Source organism: Oryx dammah, unplaced genomic scaffold, assembly GCF_014754425.2.
Source record: "Oryx dammah isolate SB20612 unplaced genomic scaffold, SCBI_Odam_1.1 HiC_scaffold_27, whole genome shotgun sequence".
In the NCBI taxonomy this organism is placed as follows: Eukaryota; Metazoa; Chordata; class Mammalia; order Artiodactyla; family Bovidae; genus Oryx; species Oryx dammah.
This window is the reverse complement of record NW_024070211.1, coordinates 41,063,278-41,081,239: the sequence shown is the minus strand read 5'-3', so window position 1 is coordinate 41,081,239 and position 17,962 is coordinate 41,063,278. Positions and strand designations below refer to the sequence as shown.

General features: G+C 41.6%; 2 protein-coding genes across 3 annotated transcripts in view; both read left to right on the top strand.

Moving 5' to 3' along the window:
* ZDBF2 (zinc finger DBF-type containing 2) overlaps positions 1–9,052 on the top strand; it is a 105,876-nt gene extending 96,824 nt beyond the window's left edge. The window contains exon 6 of the mRNA XM_040227920.1: positions 8,811–9,052. Coding sequence (XP_040083854.1) covers positions 8,811–9,052 — 242 coding nt within the window. The remainder of the gene's footprint in view (positions 1–8,810) is intronic.
* An 810-nt stretch (positions 9,053–9,862) lies between these two features.
* The window catches only part of ADAM23 (ADAM metallopeptidase domain 23), a 189,495-nt gene continuing 181,395 nt past the window's right edge, over positions 9,863–17,962 (top strand). For both annotated transcript variants that reach the window (XM_040228708.1, XM_040228707.1), the window contains exons 1-2: positions 9,863–10,076; positions 11,174–11,391. In XM_040228708.1, the coding sequence (XP_040084642.1) occupies positions 9,863–10,076; positions 11,174–11,391 (432 nt within the window). The remainder of the gene's footprint in view (positions 10,077–11,173; positions 11,392–17,962) is intronic.

Sequence of the window (17,962 nt, the reverse complement as noted above, 5' to 3'; positions counted from 1 at the left end):
CTCTGTGAAAAATACCGCTGGTAGCTTGAATCTTAAACTGCTCTATAAAACAGTCTTAATTTTTAAAATCTCACGTAAAAACTTGATTGGGCACACTGAGCTGGGGGAGCAAGACCATGAAATATAGACATAATCATGGGCACCTACTCTCAGAATATTTTCAGCAGTGGGGATTTCCCAAGAGGGGTCCATGTGTGGGACTACTTGTCTGCTCAAAATTTCTCTCTCAAATTTCAGATGCCTCGCCTTCATTAAAATATTTTAGGATTTGGATGGTTATGTTCACCTTATCTACACTGTTCATGCTTTTAAATCCTTTGAAAATATTCCTTCTCATTCTTTATCTTGCCAGATAATGTGGTTTTTATCTTCACAGGTTGTTCTCAGCTGACAGCAGCTGGGTCTTTTAAAATGCTCTTTCCTGAATCATGCCCAGTTGCTTTATAGAACTTGTGCATCATAGTTTGGTATAATTTTGATCATATTTTCTATTTGGTTATCAATATTGCTTTGTTGGCATTTTTAAATAAAGTTGTTTTATTCAAGTGAGAGTCAGCTCCACAGTCTAACTCCCATGTTGGTGTGCAGGGGTGTGTGTGTGTGTGTGTGTGTGTATGTGTGTGTGTGTGTGTTATTGCCAGCTGTGATGTGGATAATACACTATATGTGCTGTGATATTTGAAGGTGGGATGTATAGCTATGTAGATATATAAACAGTTTAGATTACTTTTTCCAAAACTTACTTGTTGATAATGAAATTCTTTTCTTAGTTTTTTTTTTTGGCCAGTTCACACAGCCTCAAAAATTTTTGTTTATAGTTTATCTCAGTTCAGCCAAACATTTTATTACAAGGAAAAACTTCATGTTTTCTGCAGAGCATCTTCAGCATGCAATCCACCCCTCAGATAATTTACCAAAATAGCAAACAAAAAAGTCTTAGAATTGGATTCAGGAGAAGCCTAGAGTTTTATCATTTCCTTCTAGAGAAGTGATTGTCTCTATCACTCGTTTTCTACCTCTAAGCTATGTCTATGTCCGTGACATGAATAGTCTAATTCCATGACAGTCTTACAGAAATAATATAGCTATTTTAGCTTTAACTCATGTGCCAGAATATAGTAAGTGACAAATGTCACAAATAGCACCAGAGCATGCTATATGATCTAAGGGGCTGTTAGCTATTTCCTTTGCCTCAGAATAACAAAAGAATAAAAATATTTAATAGCTGCTGATCAGAGTTTAAGCTTTCTTTGTTATGTCATTAGAAATCTGAACATGTTAATGTGTTGGCAAAAGCTAATATTATTTTATAGGAGTAGATTAATAAATGTTGCTAATTATAATTAAACTAACTTGAATGGGTAGCTATGTTGGTTAATTTGAAATTTAGAAAAAGTTGAATTCTCTAGTGAGGATCTTGGCCCTCTCTTGTGGAATGGTATTTTAATTAGAAAACTAAATATCTGGACATAGCTAGGTTTTGTTTTGGAATTATACAAATAATTATATAGAATGGCAGTAGAGATTCAAAAAATCTCTTCTGTTAAGTAAGGAACACAATTCAGAACAATTCTGTGTATGGATCAATATGTTTATGGGTTTAAACAGACAAAAACAAAACTAAAAATTCTATTTATAGTCAAGTGCCATGATTTCAGAGGTCTATAAGTCCTTTGAAATGACTGTTTCAGGTGTTTGTTTTGAGGCTGTGGCCAAATAAATTATACAGCATTGGTGTTTTTCAGCTCCAGTTTTGAACAAAATTAATTTCTGATTAAATGTGGAATGGATAGAGGATTGAATTTTAGTTATTTTGTGGTGAATTTGATTATTAGACTTGATAAATTGACAGTGATTTTGACTCATCATGACGTGGTTGAGAGTTTATTCTTTGGAGTCAGGCAAACACATTTCCTAATCCAGCCCTACTTCTTAGTGGTCATATGACCTTGGATAAATTATTTGACTTCTCCCAAGCCTCAGTTCTCTAATCAGTCAAAATGGGAGTAAGAACAGTAGCTCTTCATAGAACTGCATGAAGACTTAACGAGATCATCCAGTTAAAGTGCTTAACCCAGTATCTAGCACATCTTAGGTGCTGCATGAAAATTTCTCTTCTTCCTTTTTCTCTTTGTTGTTATTATTTTATTTTGGAGGCTTACTAGGTGGCTCAGTGGTAAAGAGTCCACCTGCAATGCAGGAGATGCCAGAGAAGTGGGTTCAATCCCTGGGTCGGGAAGATTCCCTGGAGGAGGAAATGACAACCCAGTCCAGTATCATTGCCTGGAGAGTCCCATATGCAAGGAACCTGGTGGGCTACATTCCACAGGGTCACAAAGAGTTGGATATAACTGAGCATGCACGATTTTATTTTTATTGTTATTATTTGTGTTCTTTTTTGGTTTCTCACCAAATTTGGTACTACCTAAACCATGATTTAAGAAGTTACAGTTGTTGAATTCTTAAAATATACTGAGGGTATTACAAGAAACTCATTGGATGAGAAAATTGTCCCTTGGAAATATTTGAGACACAAAAGACAAGAGAAATAGGAGAAAAATAGGTATTGTATTTTGATGGATTACCTCCAAAGACGTGCGGGACCTTGCCGCATAGTTTCTACCCCTCCCCCTCCATATTAGGCTGCATCCATGCTGCTATACAAGACTGTATTGTGCTTCCATGCTGTTGAACTGGGCTTAGTGGAACTGATGCTGTTGGGCCCAGACCTCATAGCTCTATCTTTCTTTATCTTTACAGAACAATGTTGAGTGGAAGACTAAAAATGAATTACATTGCAGACTGACCAAGACTTTTGCAAGTCAATTTTTTTAAAGCAAACTATTTACAAAGTACAATGGAATGTACTGGAAAGCCTGGAAAGAGGAACTCTGAATCCAGCCCCAGTTCTGCCACAGATTGGTGTGAATTTGGGTAACAAGCTTAAACTCTGGGTCTTTGTTTCCACAACAATGGGTATGAAATCCTATTTGTCTTCAAAGATAACTTCCTGCTCAAATGCTAATTATGTATTTTCTTAAATCCTGCAGCAATTGTTCTAAGTTAATTTTTTAAAATTTCCTTGTTCAGGGTAAACTTGTTATAAGAGCAGAAATAGGGAAGAAGACCTTGGGAACAGTGCAGGACTTGAATTCAGGGTTCCAATTTGAGTTCTGATATGTTAATCTTGTTCTGGTGTGTGATCTTGGGAAATCCCTCTTCTCAGTATATCTTTACTCTGCTTCACATTCAATTAAATTGGAAGAAATTTTAAAACACTGATGTTAGACTCCATTCATGAAGGTTCTAAATACTTAGCCATCAATAGGTTGTTAAAGCTTTCCAGGTGACTAGAATGGAAAGGCAGGATTGAGGATCACTGCAAAAACCAGGGGTTCTTAATGTCCTTGCCTCCAAGATGGAACCCCTAAAAAGAATAGTAATTACTGTCCTCTCTGTGACAGAATTGAAGATCAAATAAAATAAAATAAAATAGAGAAAAGCACTTTAAGGCTTCCCAGGTTAGCACAGTGATAAAGAATTCGCCTGCCAATGCAGGAGACGCAACACGGGTTTGATCGCCTGGAGAAGGAAATGGCAACCCAATCTAGTATTGTTGCTTGGGAAATCCCATGGGCAGAGGAGCCTGGTAAGATAAAGTCCATGGGGTTGAAAAAGAGTCAGACACTACTGACCACGAGTGTGCACCATGCAAAAGCACTTTGTGATGTGTAAATGCACGGTAAGTATTAAAGCAAATGTTATTAAAGAGCTTAAGTATTATTATTAAGTATGTAAATGTAGGGATTAGTTTTAGTACATTAATTCTGTTGGTGGGATTCTACCCTTTCAGATAAAATTCACTTACAGTCTCTAAAAGTATTGATAGTTGAGGACCTCCTTCCCCAGTCAGTACTTGGCAATTTACTCCTGCAGAAACTCAAAGAGTTGCTCTGTGATCCAGAGAGAGTTTAATAGTGACGTGTTGCCTCAGTGATTATTATCAATAAACACAATTCTTCTGAGTTTTGCACAGCATTGATCATCACCACAAATCATCAAGACACGCTTGTTTATCCCTTTGTACTACAGCTTGTAAGTGCAGCAAACTGGGATAAACTAGTCAAATGTTCGTGTAGTGGGGAGAGAAGTCAATTGTTTTAAAGCTGTATCTTATTCTGTCAGGAATTCAAACTTAACCTTCATTTAGTATAAATAATATCCTTTAAGAATTAAATTTTATGTGTTCCCAATGGTTATCTTTATTCAGATATATTCATGCTTTGACACTTGGATACATTTTTGTCTGTTCAACTATTCCATTAGAAATATGTCTGTGACCACTGCAGTTTTGGTAATAAATACTTTTACTTTTCCCAGTAGAGTTAGAATAAGTTACACCTTGACTTCTGAAATTGGCCCACTGTGGTCTGTCCTTTAGAATGAGCAAGTGTATTTAGTACAGACTTGCAGACTTATTTTTCATGAATTTGTAGGCTGCCTGTGCAACTGTGTACTTGCTGCCTTGCAGCTACTCTTCAGGGTTGAGTTTGACGAACACATACTCAGGACACCTATGGTGACAGCGTCCAGGAAGGGCTGTCACTGCGTGTGTTAGTCCATCCTCTGACTTGTCACTGCTGGAACCTTCATTCAGCATCTCTCTGCTCACCAGAAAATGCATCTTGGCAAAACAAGACAAAGTCTGGGATGTTTTCTGTATCTGTATTTTTTTGGCAAATGATTTCTGACATTTCCCTCTGTTTTCTAAGTCTGGGAATGATCTCAAAATGTAGGAATGCTTCTTTCTTTGGGAATCCCTTCAACTGTTGAATGTCTATTAAACATTAAGCAATTACATGCTGATTAAACAGATCGTAAAGTTCAAGGAACAGCTAGTTCTTTTGGAGTTAGAGCCACGTGTACTGTTGCATATGCTTTTTGCTCACAAGCATATTGATGCAGTTGATGAAAAAATGTAACCTGAAGTCATATATATATGTAGTTAAAAATGATAGGTTGACAAACTAGGGCCCGCAGGTTGCATGCTTTTTACATTTTTAAAGGGTTATTAAAAATACTGGGAATATGCATCAGAAACCATATGGCACACAGGGCCTAAAATATTTACTATATGAGACTCTAGAGAAAGTGCTCGCTGACCCCAGAACCATGTGGAAAGTGCCAATAAAGAGCTCACCCATCTCTGGCTTTTACCAAGAAGTACGTTGTCTTGTTTTGAGAGGCTGGAGCTGGGGGACTGAGCTAAGAACATGCAGATTACGACCTGCTGAAAGGTGAGGGGCACAAGCCACTCACAGGGGCAGGCTAGTTTCTCTCTCAGTTATCTGAGCTCCCACTTTGGGAAAGTGTAATCAATTAAGTCAGTTGGATTGAAGGCATAGTTTCAATAAACCCACACAAAGGAAGCAGAGAGACAAGATTTATTACTTTCAGATCCCAGAAGCTGGGGGAGTGGTGGGAGTAATGAGCTGGAGAAAGGGCAGTCCTCTGTCCCAGGTCACCAATGAGCAGGAGATAAAGAGTGTGGCAAGCATCTATCCCTTATAAGGTGGTTGGGGCAGAGGTCACTGACCTTTTACTGGCTTAACCCTAGGTGGTTACTTGAAGAGGTACAGGGGGAAAAGCAAATGCGACCTTACGATGGGGATCTGAAGGTCGAGTCCTCATCTAAATGTTGACTCTGGTTGTGAGCAGGGTTTTCATACTGTCAAATGCCTAGGCAGCAAGTCAGAAAAACAAAAAGTTGTTTTTCTCATCACACTTCTTCCCTTGGAAGCATTAATTCTCACTTGTAAAATCAGTCTTCACAGCCAGTCTAAAAAGAGAATGAGAAACCTCCTGTAGCAGACGCTGTAACAGAATTCTCAGCTCTTCAATCAGAGCTGCCACCCTTTGGCCCTTGTTTGCTCCTTTGCTCTCCCTCCCCCAGACTGCTCCTCAACATCATCACCGGCCACCAATTTGCCACCCGCCGTCTTTGACCTTGGCTTCTTGGTCAAATGATTTTTCCATTCTAATTGCTCTTGTGAATCTGCTTTGCTACATTGTCCTACTTTTTCACCTGCTTTCATCTTCCAAGACCCCTCTTCTGTGATCTTTTTTTTCCCCCCTGCCTTCTCCACCAGAATCTCAGCCCTGTAGAGACAGATGCCTTCCAAATAGAATATTTCTACCCTTTTACTTGCTCCTGTGCAGGCCCAGTTTGCTCGCTGGTTTCAAGGCAGGTCTGGTTCTGGCCCCTGCTGCAGACGATAGCAGACAGAGGACTTTGGGCATTTTCCCTCATCAGCCTAGCTGCACCACTTTTGGGGAGCAGCACAGCTATCTTTCGTGGACACTGCTTGCACACATCCTTCATCCTGTTTATTTAGTATCCATATTGCTTGCTGTAATTTTCTTCCTGTGGACCTTCTGGCTGCTTGCTTTCCCCTATAACTGTAGCAGTTTTCTCCATCTACCAAACTGACCAGTCCACTCCAGTGGTGCCGGCTGCTCTTGGGGTCCAGCACACATGTCTAACTAGAGCTATTGCATGCTGAGTTGGTAAGTCATGCCTGACTCTGTGACCCGTGGACTGTAGCCTGCTGGGCTCCTCTGTCCATGGGATTTTCCAGGCAAGAATACTGGAGTGGCTTGCTGTTTCCTTCTCTAGGGGATTGTCCCAATTCAGAGATGGAATCTGCATATTGCATCTTCTGCATTGGCAGGTGGATTCTTTTTCATTGTGCCTCCTGGGAAGCCCAATCAGAGCTATGACAGCATTCAAATTTCTGATACATTTCTCTCTTCATTCCAGTTCAGCTTACTGAATCCCTCCCTCCTACCTGTGAGAGCCTCCTCTACCCAATACACATTTATCAAGTGTTGACACTATTCTGGGTGCTATCTAGGCTTTGCAGATGAAGGATGACTGACAGGCAGCCTAGGTCTCAGTGTTTTTTGACAGAGGAAAGATGATATGCACAGACATGAATATAGAGCAAAGCAGTAGGTGGTGATGAATACAATTACTAAACATTATGAGAGCAGAGGAGACTGTTTAGAACTAAACTCTCTAATGATAAAACTTCCAAACTACCTAGTGAGGATACTACTAAATTAAACAAATTAACCACTTAAAGAATCTTTGATTCTGTTTTTAACCTTCCCTTAAATATATAGTTTAAAGGTCAAACTCCTGGGACATTTTTTTCTGAGTGACTTATTCCTTCTCTGACTCAGTTTCATTTACTGATACATTATCTTGCCTCCAGTCGAGTCTATAAACATTAAAGTTCTGTAAATAAATGCAGTTTTTGGATTATAGTGCAAAAGACAACATCTTTTTTTTTTCTTTTTCTTTTTGCAAACACTCCTGCTTCTTACTAGAAATGGAATTCAGTCCTTATTCCGTTTCTCAAGTCTGTGGGATGGTGTCTGCTGACAGGTGGGTGTGCAGTTGATCCAGGGTGATTCATGGCTTTACTTATTGGAAGAGGCTTTGAGAGGTTGTCACTCGATTGCAAGAGATAGCTTTTAAAGAACTTTGCATCTGGGCATCCATTGTCTTCATTTCCTTTTTCCTTCTCATTCCTTATCTACATCCTTTGGCCCAAACCCTTTCCCAGGATTATATTGATATATCAAATATAAATTGGGAAAACCTGGCCATGATCTGCTTGTCTTGAGGGGGATATCCCCAAGAGCACCGGGCTGCAAGTAGGAACTGTGGGGTTTTGAGTGTGTTTCATCAGCTTGCCCCATGTGACTCCTGCCATGGGCACCACCGGCTGGTCTAGTCATTCTTGACATATTTTCTGAGAGCCTTCTCTCAGAAGCCTTCTCTGTGCCACAAACACCATGTTAGGTTCTAGGGACACAAACTGAGTCAAAAGGAAAACTGTTGCTGCCCACATTCGGGGGAGGTAGCATCAATTACAAGTTCACATTAATAAATGTGTGATAACAAATTATCCTATCTCTGATAGAGAGAGGAAGAGCTAATATTAGTGTTTAATTCTCCAACAGTTCTGAGATCTCTGGTCTCTGTGGGTGTGTCTTATCTCTCTCTTTCCCGCTCTTCCCTCTCTTTGAAGTGAAAGTGGAGCAGACAGCTAACACAGAGTCCTGCATGGTGCAACATACCCACATCTTTTCTTTTATTATTTTAATTGGAGTATAATTGCTTTACAATGTTGTTTTAGTTTCTGCTGTAGGACATGAATCAGCTATATGTATACATAAATCCCTTCCCTCTTGAGCCTCCCACTGCTCCCCCATCCCACCCCTCTAGGGCAACAGAGAGTACTGAGTGGAACTCCCTATGCTATACAGTGGCTTCCAACTAACCCTAACACATCATTTAAAAAAAAATATAAAATATATTTTACACATCTTTTTTTTAAATTGTGGAATTCTTCATCTCCCAAAGTAGATGTTATTATCTCCATTTAAAATACACATAATGGAGAAAAACACTATAGTTATTACTCAGACTGTCATCGGGAGGCGGAATAAATGAGTGCTTGTATTATGGGAGCTGGGGGCCGAAATCTGCCACAGGCCCTAACCGGAAACCATCGGATTTAGCGGCTGCTAATCCATTCAATTCCGGCATTTATTTTTTCCTCCGTATTTTTTACAGCGGTGAGAGAGAAATCTTTTTCTCTACAGAAGTCATTTCAGATCTCAAAATCTGAAATGCGTCCTCTCCGATGCATGCCCACCCACAGGGTTGACAAATGCTAGATTTCCCAAGATAGCTGCCACACGCTCGGTTTCTAATCTCCTTATTTATTCCCCGCCAGAATTTCTAAATCCTTCCCTAGTACATCTAGCCATCCTTTCTGAACTTTTGAGCTCCATCTGCTTTCCACAAAGCTCCTGGGCACTAGTCGGGCGACAGAGGCCAGGGCGGAGGGCCCATTTGGGGGATCCCTGCACCCGAGGTCTAACTCTGCAAGGCCTCTGGGCGTTCTCGGGCCAGCCAGCCCGCTACGCGCCAGCGTGCTTCCCAGTCTTAGCTCCCCCGGCGCTGCCGGCGAGCTGAATGAGGAGCAGCGCTATTTTTACCTTCCCGGCTGCAATCCCTTACATATATTTGCAGGAAGGAAATAAAGGATTGAGAAGGAAACGCTTGGCCTAAGTTTTACACTAGAAGGCTGGGGTTGGACTAGGAGCGGGTATGTAAGGTCGGGGCGGTGGAAAAGGCAGGTCGATTTCTCTGGGTGGTGGTTTCCTCCATATCCTTTTGCCCTGGAAATCCTCACACTCTTCTTTTTTTCCCCTCTGGCTAATCCCTGACTGCCAGCGTCCTCTCTCCCCCGCCCCCACCTCTGGAGGTGCCACCATCACCTCTGATGTTGCATCACTCTGCTGCCGTTTTCCCCCCATCTCTTCTTTTTCTTCCAAAATAAAGCATGCGCAGTGCGTCCCGTGCCAGGGAACAGCATCAGCACCAGCATCAGCATCAGCATCAGCATCGGGACGCGGAGCTGCGCTCGGGCGCGCTCTCGAGGGCGGGGAGCACGCCCGCGCCACTCGCGTCCGCGCGCAGCCTCAGCATCCTCAGCCCCCGCAGTCGCTGGAGCTGCCGCGCCCGCCGCAGGGAGGGCGGAGCATCTGGGGAGGCTCCAAGTTGGCGAAGCGACTGGGAACCCCCGGACTCTTCAGCGGCCGCCCGGGGAGGGGCTGAGAGGCGAGCAAGGGAGGGGGCGCCGCCCAGCCCCTAGCCTCGACCCCCTGTCCGCGGCCGCACCATGCGCGACGAGCCGGCGTGACCGGCTCCGCCCGCAGCCTCCCCTGCAGCCTAGACCCGCTCTTGCTGGCCACACCAAGCGGCGCCCGGGAGCTATGAGCCATGAAGCCACCCGGCAACAGCTCCCGGCGGCCACCCCTGGCGGGCTGCAGCCTTGCCCGAGCCTCCAGCGGCCCCAGCGGCGGCTCCACCGCCCCGGCGCCCATCCGCGCCCTGGCCCGCGCGCCTCCCTGCCGCCTCCTCCTCGTCCTTTTCCTGCTGCCTCCACTCGCCGCCTCGTCCCGGCCCCGCGCCTGGGGGGCTGCTGCACCCAGCGGTGGGTATGGCCCCGGTGCCCTTTACATTGCCTTGCCCAACGGGTCCTGCAGAAGAAAGCGAAGGGCGCGCGGGACCCTGCGCTCCGGACACGTCTAGGGCTCGGCCTTTCCAAGCCTCCCTGCCTGTCCACCTCTCTCATTCTCAAACCCGCGTTCACTCCAATTCACTTTTTGAAGTCCATTTTTTGTTGCAGTCACTAAATTACTGCCGGAAGGTATTTAGTGGATGCGGGGTCTCTAATTGATTTCTGTGCAACTTGGGGAGACCGGTGGACAGGAGATGCAGCGAGGGAGCAAGTTTTTTTCTCGGGTGGTGGAGCCTGAACGCGAATGCGGGAAGATGTGATGAGAACAGTGCTAATGTATCTTTTTAGATTGCCTAGTGGGTTTATTCACTGCTGTTGGAATTATAGGTGGGGGAGGGAAACCGGGGCTCTACACCTTTGGCTTGTGATTTCTCAAAATGCTTATTATTACAATGAACAATTAAGATAATGTAATGTTCACTACACTGATGACGGAAAACCAGTGAGAGCAGAAACCTAGCCAAAGCAGGAAAATGAAATTGGAAAGCGGCCAGCCTCTGCATCCCTTTCTGGCAAAGGATTTTTTCTCATCTCAAAGTTAAAAGAAAAAGGAATTGTCCATTTTGTTTAATGAATCAATCAACATTAAGTGTTCATGAATTCAACACTCAAGTTATCTTAGGAGTGTTCTTAGCTCTCAGGTGGGATACTGCTAGTCGGAATCCCATTGAGCTTTTGCAGAAGCCGAAAGGGTGGAGATGAGCGTCAAGAACCACTGAGCATGTTTGTTTAATGACCCTACCTTCAAGTCCATTCTCGCCCACCCCCATATTTAGACATATAGATTTAAGACTATAAACAGTACATTGTTGTATATGCCTTATTGGCTATTAACCTATTCAGGCCATTTCACTGTGGCAATTACTTGCTTTCCTGTGTCTCTACTCCTTACATGCTTTTAAGTAGAAAACTTTGGTTTTGCAATTAATGGAAAAAATGCATTGTAGTACTTATGTATTGATAGGGTACTTGTGTGTTTGTCTATGTTTGTGTCCTCCCCCCCACCCCAGCTCCGTATTGGAATGAAACTGCAGAAAAAAAATTGGGAGTCCTGGCAGATGAGAACAACACATTGCAACAGAATAGCAGCGGTAATAGCAGTTCCAGCCATGCAATGCAGAAAGAAATCACCCTGCCTTCAAGACTCATATATTACATCAACCAAGACTCGGAGAGCCCTTACCATGTTCTTGACACAAAGGCAAGACACCAGCAAAAACATAACAAGGTAGGCAGGGACTGGGTATGCAAAAGTGGCTGCTGTGAAGAGTTGTCCTTTGATTTGATTTTCTGCCAGAATCTGATTTTACAAATTTTACTGCAGCAGTTTATTAGAAAACCAATTAATGATAGGGGAGAAGCTGAAGGGATTTCACCTGGAATCTACTTGGATAGGGTTGCTGTTTCTCTTTCCTTTCTGACTCTAAACTGAAATTGGAATTTTCTTAAGGCCTTATAAGTTTAACAGCTGAAATGTGGTCCATTTTTCTTGTAGGTGCATTGAACACTGAACAGTAGTTAAACCAATATGTTGATAGTCCTGACTTTTATCTGTGAGGCTTTATGTAAGGGTGCAGTATTCTACCTCCCATGATGAAAACTGCTTTCAGTCTGCACCCAGAAAACTGCTATAAGAAGCTGTTGGGCCGTAGATTTCGCATCTACACTTTCACTTAGAAATCGAGTCATTAAGTTTAAACAACCTCTTTCTTTAGTTAGTCAATACTTTTTTTTTTTTTGGTTATATTTTCAGTAGGTAAATAATATGACATATTGAAGGATTATGGTGAATATAAACAAACAATTTATGTAACTCAGAGACCAGTTCTTGCATGACTTTATCTGTCTTGTTCATTGTGAGCAGTTGCTTTACTTTGGTTCAGAAAGTGTCACTGATTTTTTTAAAAAAGCACTCAGTGGAAGATGAAGGTGCATAATATCCAAAGAGTTTAAGGGATCTTTTTTTTTTCCTGCTTACTAGTCATTATTTGAGTTAATAATATTTTGGACGCCAAGCAGATTTCTATAATGGATTATCAGTGCCTTTTTCTTTATTAGCAACAGAAAATAGAGTTTCTGTGTTAAATATTTTACTTTGGACTTGTCAGGGAGGAAGAAAACTTTCTTCTAGCTTTCTAGGTTCTTCTCGCTGGTCCAAATATTAAATTGACATGAGTTTGATTAACAAGAGAAAATGAAATTTACTTTCATACGTATACATGTGAGGGTCCGAGGCCCCTGCATACCTGAGAGGGTCAGAGATGGAAAGATAAAATGAGGCATATATACCATCTTAAGCTAAGGAATGGCATAAGGCCCTGGAGCTTCCAGGGACAGGAGGGTCATTCATAAGATGATAGAAAGAGTGGATGGTTGGTAATTACATGTTTGGTGGCCATATAGATGGGGCCACTTAGCTAAAATTTCTCTCTGGTAATAAATCTTTTCTGGGAAAAATCCTCAATTTAAATTCTTCTGAGTTGTTAAGGGAGGAGCAGTGGCTTCTCTTGAACTTTCAGGGTCTTGATTGCACCTTTAGCTCAAAATAATCCTGATGGAAAAGTGACACATTGTGGGGGAAGTGGTTCTGAACACCTACAGATTACACTTGTTCAGTTGAGAAGAGCAGTCATTTTCTAAACATCTAGAACTTAAGGAAAGTAGATGGTTTGCATTATTACTTTTCTTAGTTTTCTAAAATTTAGGTAACAGTATTTATTCCCATTTTCCAAATGGGGAGTTAGACATTTAAGCCCATCAGATGACTTTCCATGACTGTAAAACCACCAATATAAAATTCAGGGGGCCTGAATATTTAATATTTACAGGTCAGGTTTCTGAGAAAATGTTTCCTTCATATAAGATGTTATTGGAGAAGTTAACTTTGCTTCATGTTGTTGTGAAGTGGCTGCTCCCCACCTTAGCTGAGGTGCAGGGGTCTCTATACTCACAGCCCTTTTCCTGGCTGCTTGTATGTAACTTGATGGGTTGACTCCTGGATCTTGTCTACCCATTTGTCTTGTTGGTAGGAGGAGTGGGTGAGTCTTCAAGGAAGAAAAAGTTCCTCTTGATAAAGACACTGAGGCCAATTTTATGGTTTTCCTACTAATTAATAAGATCTTCTATAGTTTGGTGACAAGTTCTCAAACTCACCAGTGCCTTTTGCATAAGATGCTGGAGGAAGAAAAAAAAAATGGCCAGAAAGTCTATTTTAAAGAAGTTCTCTGGAGTTGAGATGAAGGAGACTTTAGGGGAACTTTTTTTTTTTTAAACAACTCAGGTATTGTTGGCTATGGCTGACTCCTGTCTTCTAGCCTAATGTTATGTGATTGCTTTGTTTGGTGGGACTTGGTTTGACTACAATATATCAGAAGTTTTATGATAATGAGGTTGTTAAAACTTTACCCACCGCTCATATAGAGGAATCGGTTTCCCAGATGATGCTAGTGGTAAAGAACCCACCTGCCAATGCAGGAGATGTAAGAGATGTAAGAGATGAAGAGATGTAATGAAGAGATGTAAGTTCTATCCCTGGGTTGGGAAGATCCCCTGGAGGAGGGCATGGCAACCTGCTCCAGTATTCTTGCCTGGAGAATCCCATGGACAGAGAAACCTAGCAGGCTCCATAGGGTCCATAGGGTCACAAAGAGTTGGACATGACTGAAGCAGCTTAGCATGCATGCACTCATGTACACATGCAGAGGAGTAGATTTCTCACTGTGGAGCACATACTTGCTTTTGGAAGGATGTTACCTCTATTTCCACCGCCCTTAGTGGTTGAGTTTCTCCTATCTTCAAAACAAATGTTTATGCAAAAATTACATTTGAAAACATTTTTCTACTTATTAGTTTGACTCAACAAGTATTTGTTGCACTGTTCTCATGTGCAAAGTAGTATGCTAAAGATTCAGAGATAAGAGATAAGGAGAACATGGATGAACAAGACATGGTCTGTCTTCTAGGAGATGCAAAAATGAGATCAGCAAGATTCCAAACAGTGCTCTTGCACAAGTGTAAGCAGTGTTCTTCCTGTATGGTGGTTTCACTGAAATTTCCCTTTGTGTCCTGTGATTTCTCCTGTGCTTCTGTTTTGAAGCTTCTCTTGAACTCGTTGACAAACAGTGTTCCATATGTTTTCTGCTAGATCTTTGGCTGACTTACCTAACATAGTGATGGGAGATGCATATCAATTCAGCAGCTTTCCAAATGCTTCAGCAAGAGAGAAAGTATACAGTTTCCTTATTTTTGCTTTTATAAAAGAAGTTTTGATTTTAATATCTGTGTATTTTGCACCTTTTTTTCTCCCCTGATTTCATTGCACTCAAGCACATTTTAATGAATGTCTTAGAAATGCTGAATCACTGTACCATTCTCTTGGGTCCCTAGATTGGGGGATAGAGGTGGAGAGGGAGATTTCCAGATATAGATTGCAAGGCAGAGCTCCGTATTTACTTCCTAAATATTCAGAGTTGACCAGGCGCTACTACTTTACAGCTGTGAAAGTTAAAATGTTTGTTAACTCTTTCAAAATCAGTAAGTTTAAAAGCAGACTGTGCAAAGCACCGCTGTTAACACTAGTGTTTTTGAAAATCTTAAAGTTTTCTCTGTCTAAGATTGTTTAGAAATCTTTTTATCTCTAGATAGGGCTTTGTGTAACTCACCGTCCAAACTGTGACATTTTTTGAGAGTGAAAATAGGTGCACCTAATAATTATGCCAGGATAATTGGCATAAACCTAGATGGTTCAGGGCGCACTGGAAACTTGGTTACCTCAGACCTAAGTAGTAATATTCCTTGATTTTTGGAACTTACCCAAATTCAAGTGTTTTTAGAGACAGCATTATTTTCTGATGATTTATTGTAATTTTTTTCTTACTAACTAGGAAGTTAGTTTACCACCATGTGGAAGTAATAGGGTCTGAATTGGAAACATAGTTTTGCTGTGTTATCAAGACTTTACTTGTAGAGACTTTTATAAGCATAAATGAAATTTATGATTACTAAACACAAGCATTTTATCAACCATTCATTCAGTTTATTGATAAAATATACATTTGAAAAGGAAAAGAATCCATTTAGATAAATAAATAAATAAATTAATTAATAGATAATCCTATGAGATCTGTTTCTGAGAAAGTTAATGAATCTGTGGAGGAAGAAAAAGAATTTTTCTTCTACTTTTTAAGATTCTTGGCTGAGACACACCCTGTGATTAAAGACAGGTTAATAGGAGAAAAATAGAAGTTTAACACCATAACACTATAATATCAATAGTTAATAGTTGTGTTTAATAATGTGTATATCTTCTGTGTGCATGGGAGAGACCGAATAAAACTGAGTAACTTTGAAATGGCCCAACCATCAGCTTAAATAACTGTCCTGCTAAAGATCAGCTGTTGGGGACTGGGGAGCCACTGATGGGAGGCTGTCAGGAAAAGCACAGTAAACGAGGGTAAGATTGTATGCAGATTTAAATTGTTGCCTTTTACGCTGATTAAGTGTTTCTGGCGGCTTTGAGCATCTTCCTCTTTCCGGTATGGAGAGGGAAACACCTTATAAATAGAGATTTCTTATACATATAAATGTCTCTTACAAAAGAGTAACTTCTGCTTGGTTTACAGAGCTTCTCCTGTGTCTGGTGTTTCTTAAAAATAACCAGCCTAAAAGAATGTTTATGCCAAAGAGGCATATTTTGGGATAGTATATTCTGCTCCCCTTCAAATCTTTTCCTGAAACTTGCCTTTAGTCAAAATACTTGCCTTGAATCCTACTTTTTAAGGATTCTTTTCTCTTGCAGTTGGGAAGGGATGGAACGGGTACATTATGGACAGCACAGGTTCTGGGGGAAGATGAAAGTCATCTCCTTGGCTCAGTTTTTTGTTACCTTCCCTACTGTGTTGAAAGTGTTAGTTGCTCAGCCATGTCTGACTCCTTGCAACTGTATGGACTGTTGCTCACTGGGCTCCTCTGTCCTTGGGATTCCTCAGGCAAGAATATTGGAGTGGGATGCCATGCTCTTCTCCAGGGGAATCTTCCTAACCCAGGGATCGAACCTGGGTCTCCCACATTGCAGGCAAATTCTTTACTGTTAGAGCCACCAAGTCAGGAATATCCTCCGGAGGAGGGCATGACACCCCACCCCAGTATTCTTGCCTGGAGAATCCCAGGGGCAGAGGAGCCTGCTGCGCTACAGTCCATAGGGTCGCAAAGAGTCAGACACGACTAAAGTGAATTAGCACGCACACACGCAATGACCCTCATTACTGTGTTGAGGGGTTGGAGCTGGTGTATTGAATTAAGAACATACAGATTATGACCTGTTCAATGAGGGGGCTCAAGCCACCCACATGGTTTGGCTAGTAACTCCCTCAGCATCCAGGCTCCCACTTTGGGGAAGTGTAATCAATTAAGTCATTTGGATTGAAAGAACAGTTTCAGTATACCGTGCAAAGGAAGTAGAGTCACAAAATTATTACTTACAGATCCTAGAAAGGGTTGTGGGGCAGTGAATGAGAGGGAGGTGGGGAAGGAAAGTCCATTGTCCCAGGTCACCAGTGAACAAAAGACAGAGAGGGTAGCAAGCACCTATCACTTACAAGGTGGTTGAGTCAGAGGTCACTAACTGTTCCCAGGCTTACCTCTAAGTGATTATTATTATTAATACTTTTTTTTATTTGGCTGCACCAAGTCTTAGCTGAGACATGTGGGATCTAGTTCCTTGACCAGGAATTGAACTCAGGCCCCCTGTGCTTTGAAAGTGCTGAGTCTTAGTCACTAAGTGATTATTTTGAAGGCATCTGTGGAAAGCAAAGAGGGACTTTTGGTGGGAATCCCAAAGTCAAATATTTATCTAAATGTCCAGACCCTGGGTGTGAGCAGGATTTTTGTTCTGTAAAATGCCCCAGCAATAACCCAGAAAAACAAAAGTTGTTTTTTTGTCACACCTATTCCCACCACCCCAGGGTGAATAGAAAGGTTTAAGTGGATTTAGATCTCCATGGTTATTGTTACTGCCTACTCTGCTTCAGGACAAGGCTGGTTCCACATTTCTTGACCATGCAGAAGCCAGCTGCTCCATTGCTCTGGGTGTGGGACAGTGGAAACAAATACAGTGTCCTCAGAACTGATAGTGTGACCACTACTAGGTTATTTGGTAAAACAGACTTTGGTATTGGCCTCAGTGGCCTTCCCACATTTTCTAGGTCTTCCGAAGCAGTCATTACAAAATTGTAATACATAGAATTCAGGCCTGTAATGGTTTTCCTTATAATGCCTGGCATATAATAGGCTGTCAGTAAATATCTGTTTAATGAACTGATGGTTGAACACTCCTGTGTTAGAAAGAGTGCAGTGCTTTCTGTGAAATTTCATGTTATAATTAAATTGACATTCAAAAGAGCCTGAAGTTACTGTTAAGTATTTTTGGCACTGTGACAGAGCAGCCAGAGACAGAATTTTGGTCTCGAGTTATTAGCACTGCATAAATTGCACTTACATTACCTAAAATTGTGAGAATATTTGTATTAACAGTTCTTAGATTATTCCTATCCCTGTCACTCACCGTTAATGTGGATAATCACGAGCTGACTGTGTGGTAGATTTTGTCATTGCAACTGGTTAATTCTCAATGGTGGAGCCCAAGGTGTCCACTCATATAGTTTCCAGTCAATCAGATTTACATCTGTGAGGTGTTCAGTTCCATTTGGTTAATGCCTGTTTTGAATGAGGCCCTGTGCTAGACTCTGGGAAAAGCGAGGAAGAAAACTACTCAGTCCCTCCCTTTGCTCTGACTTGCTGGA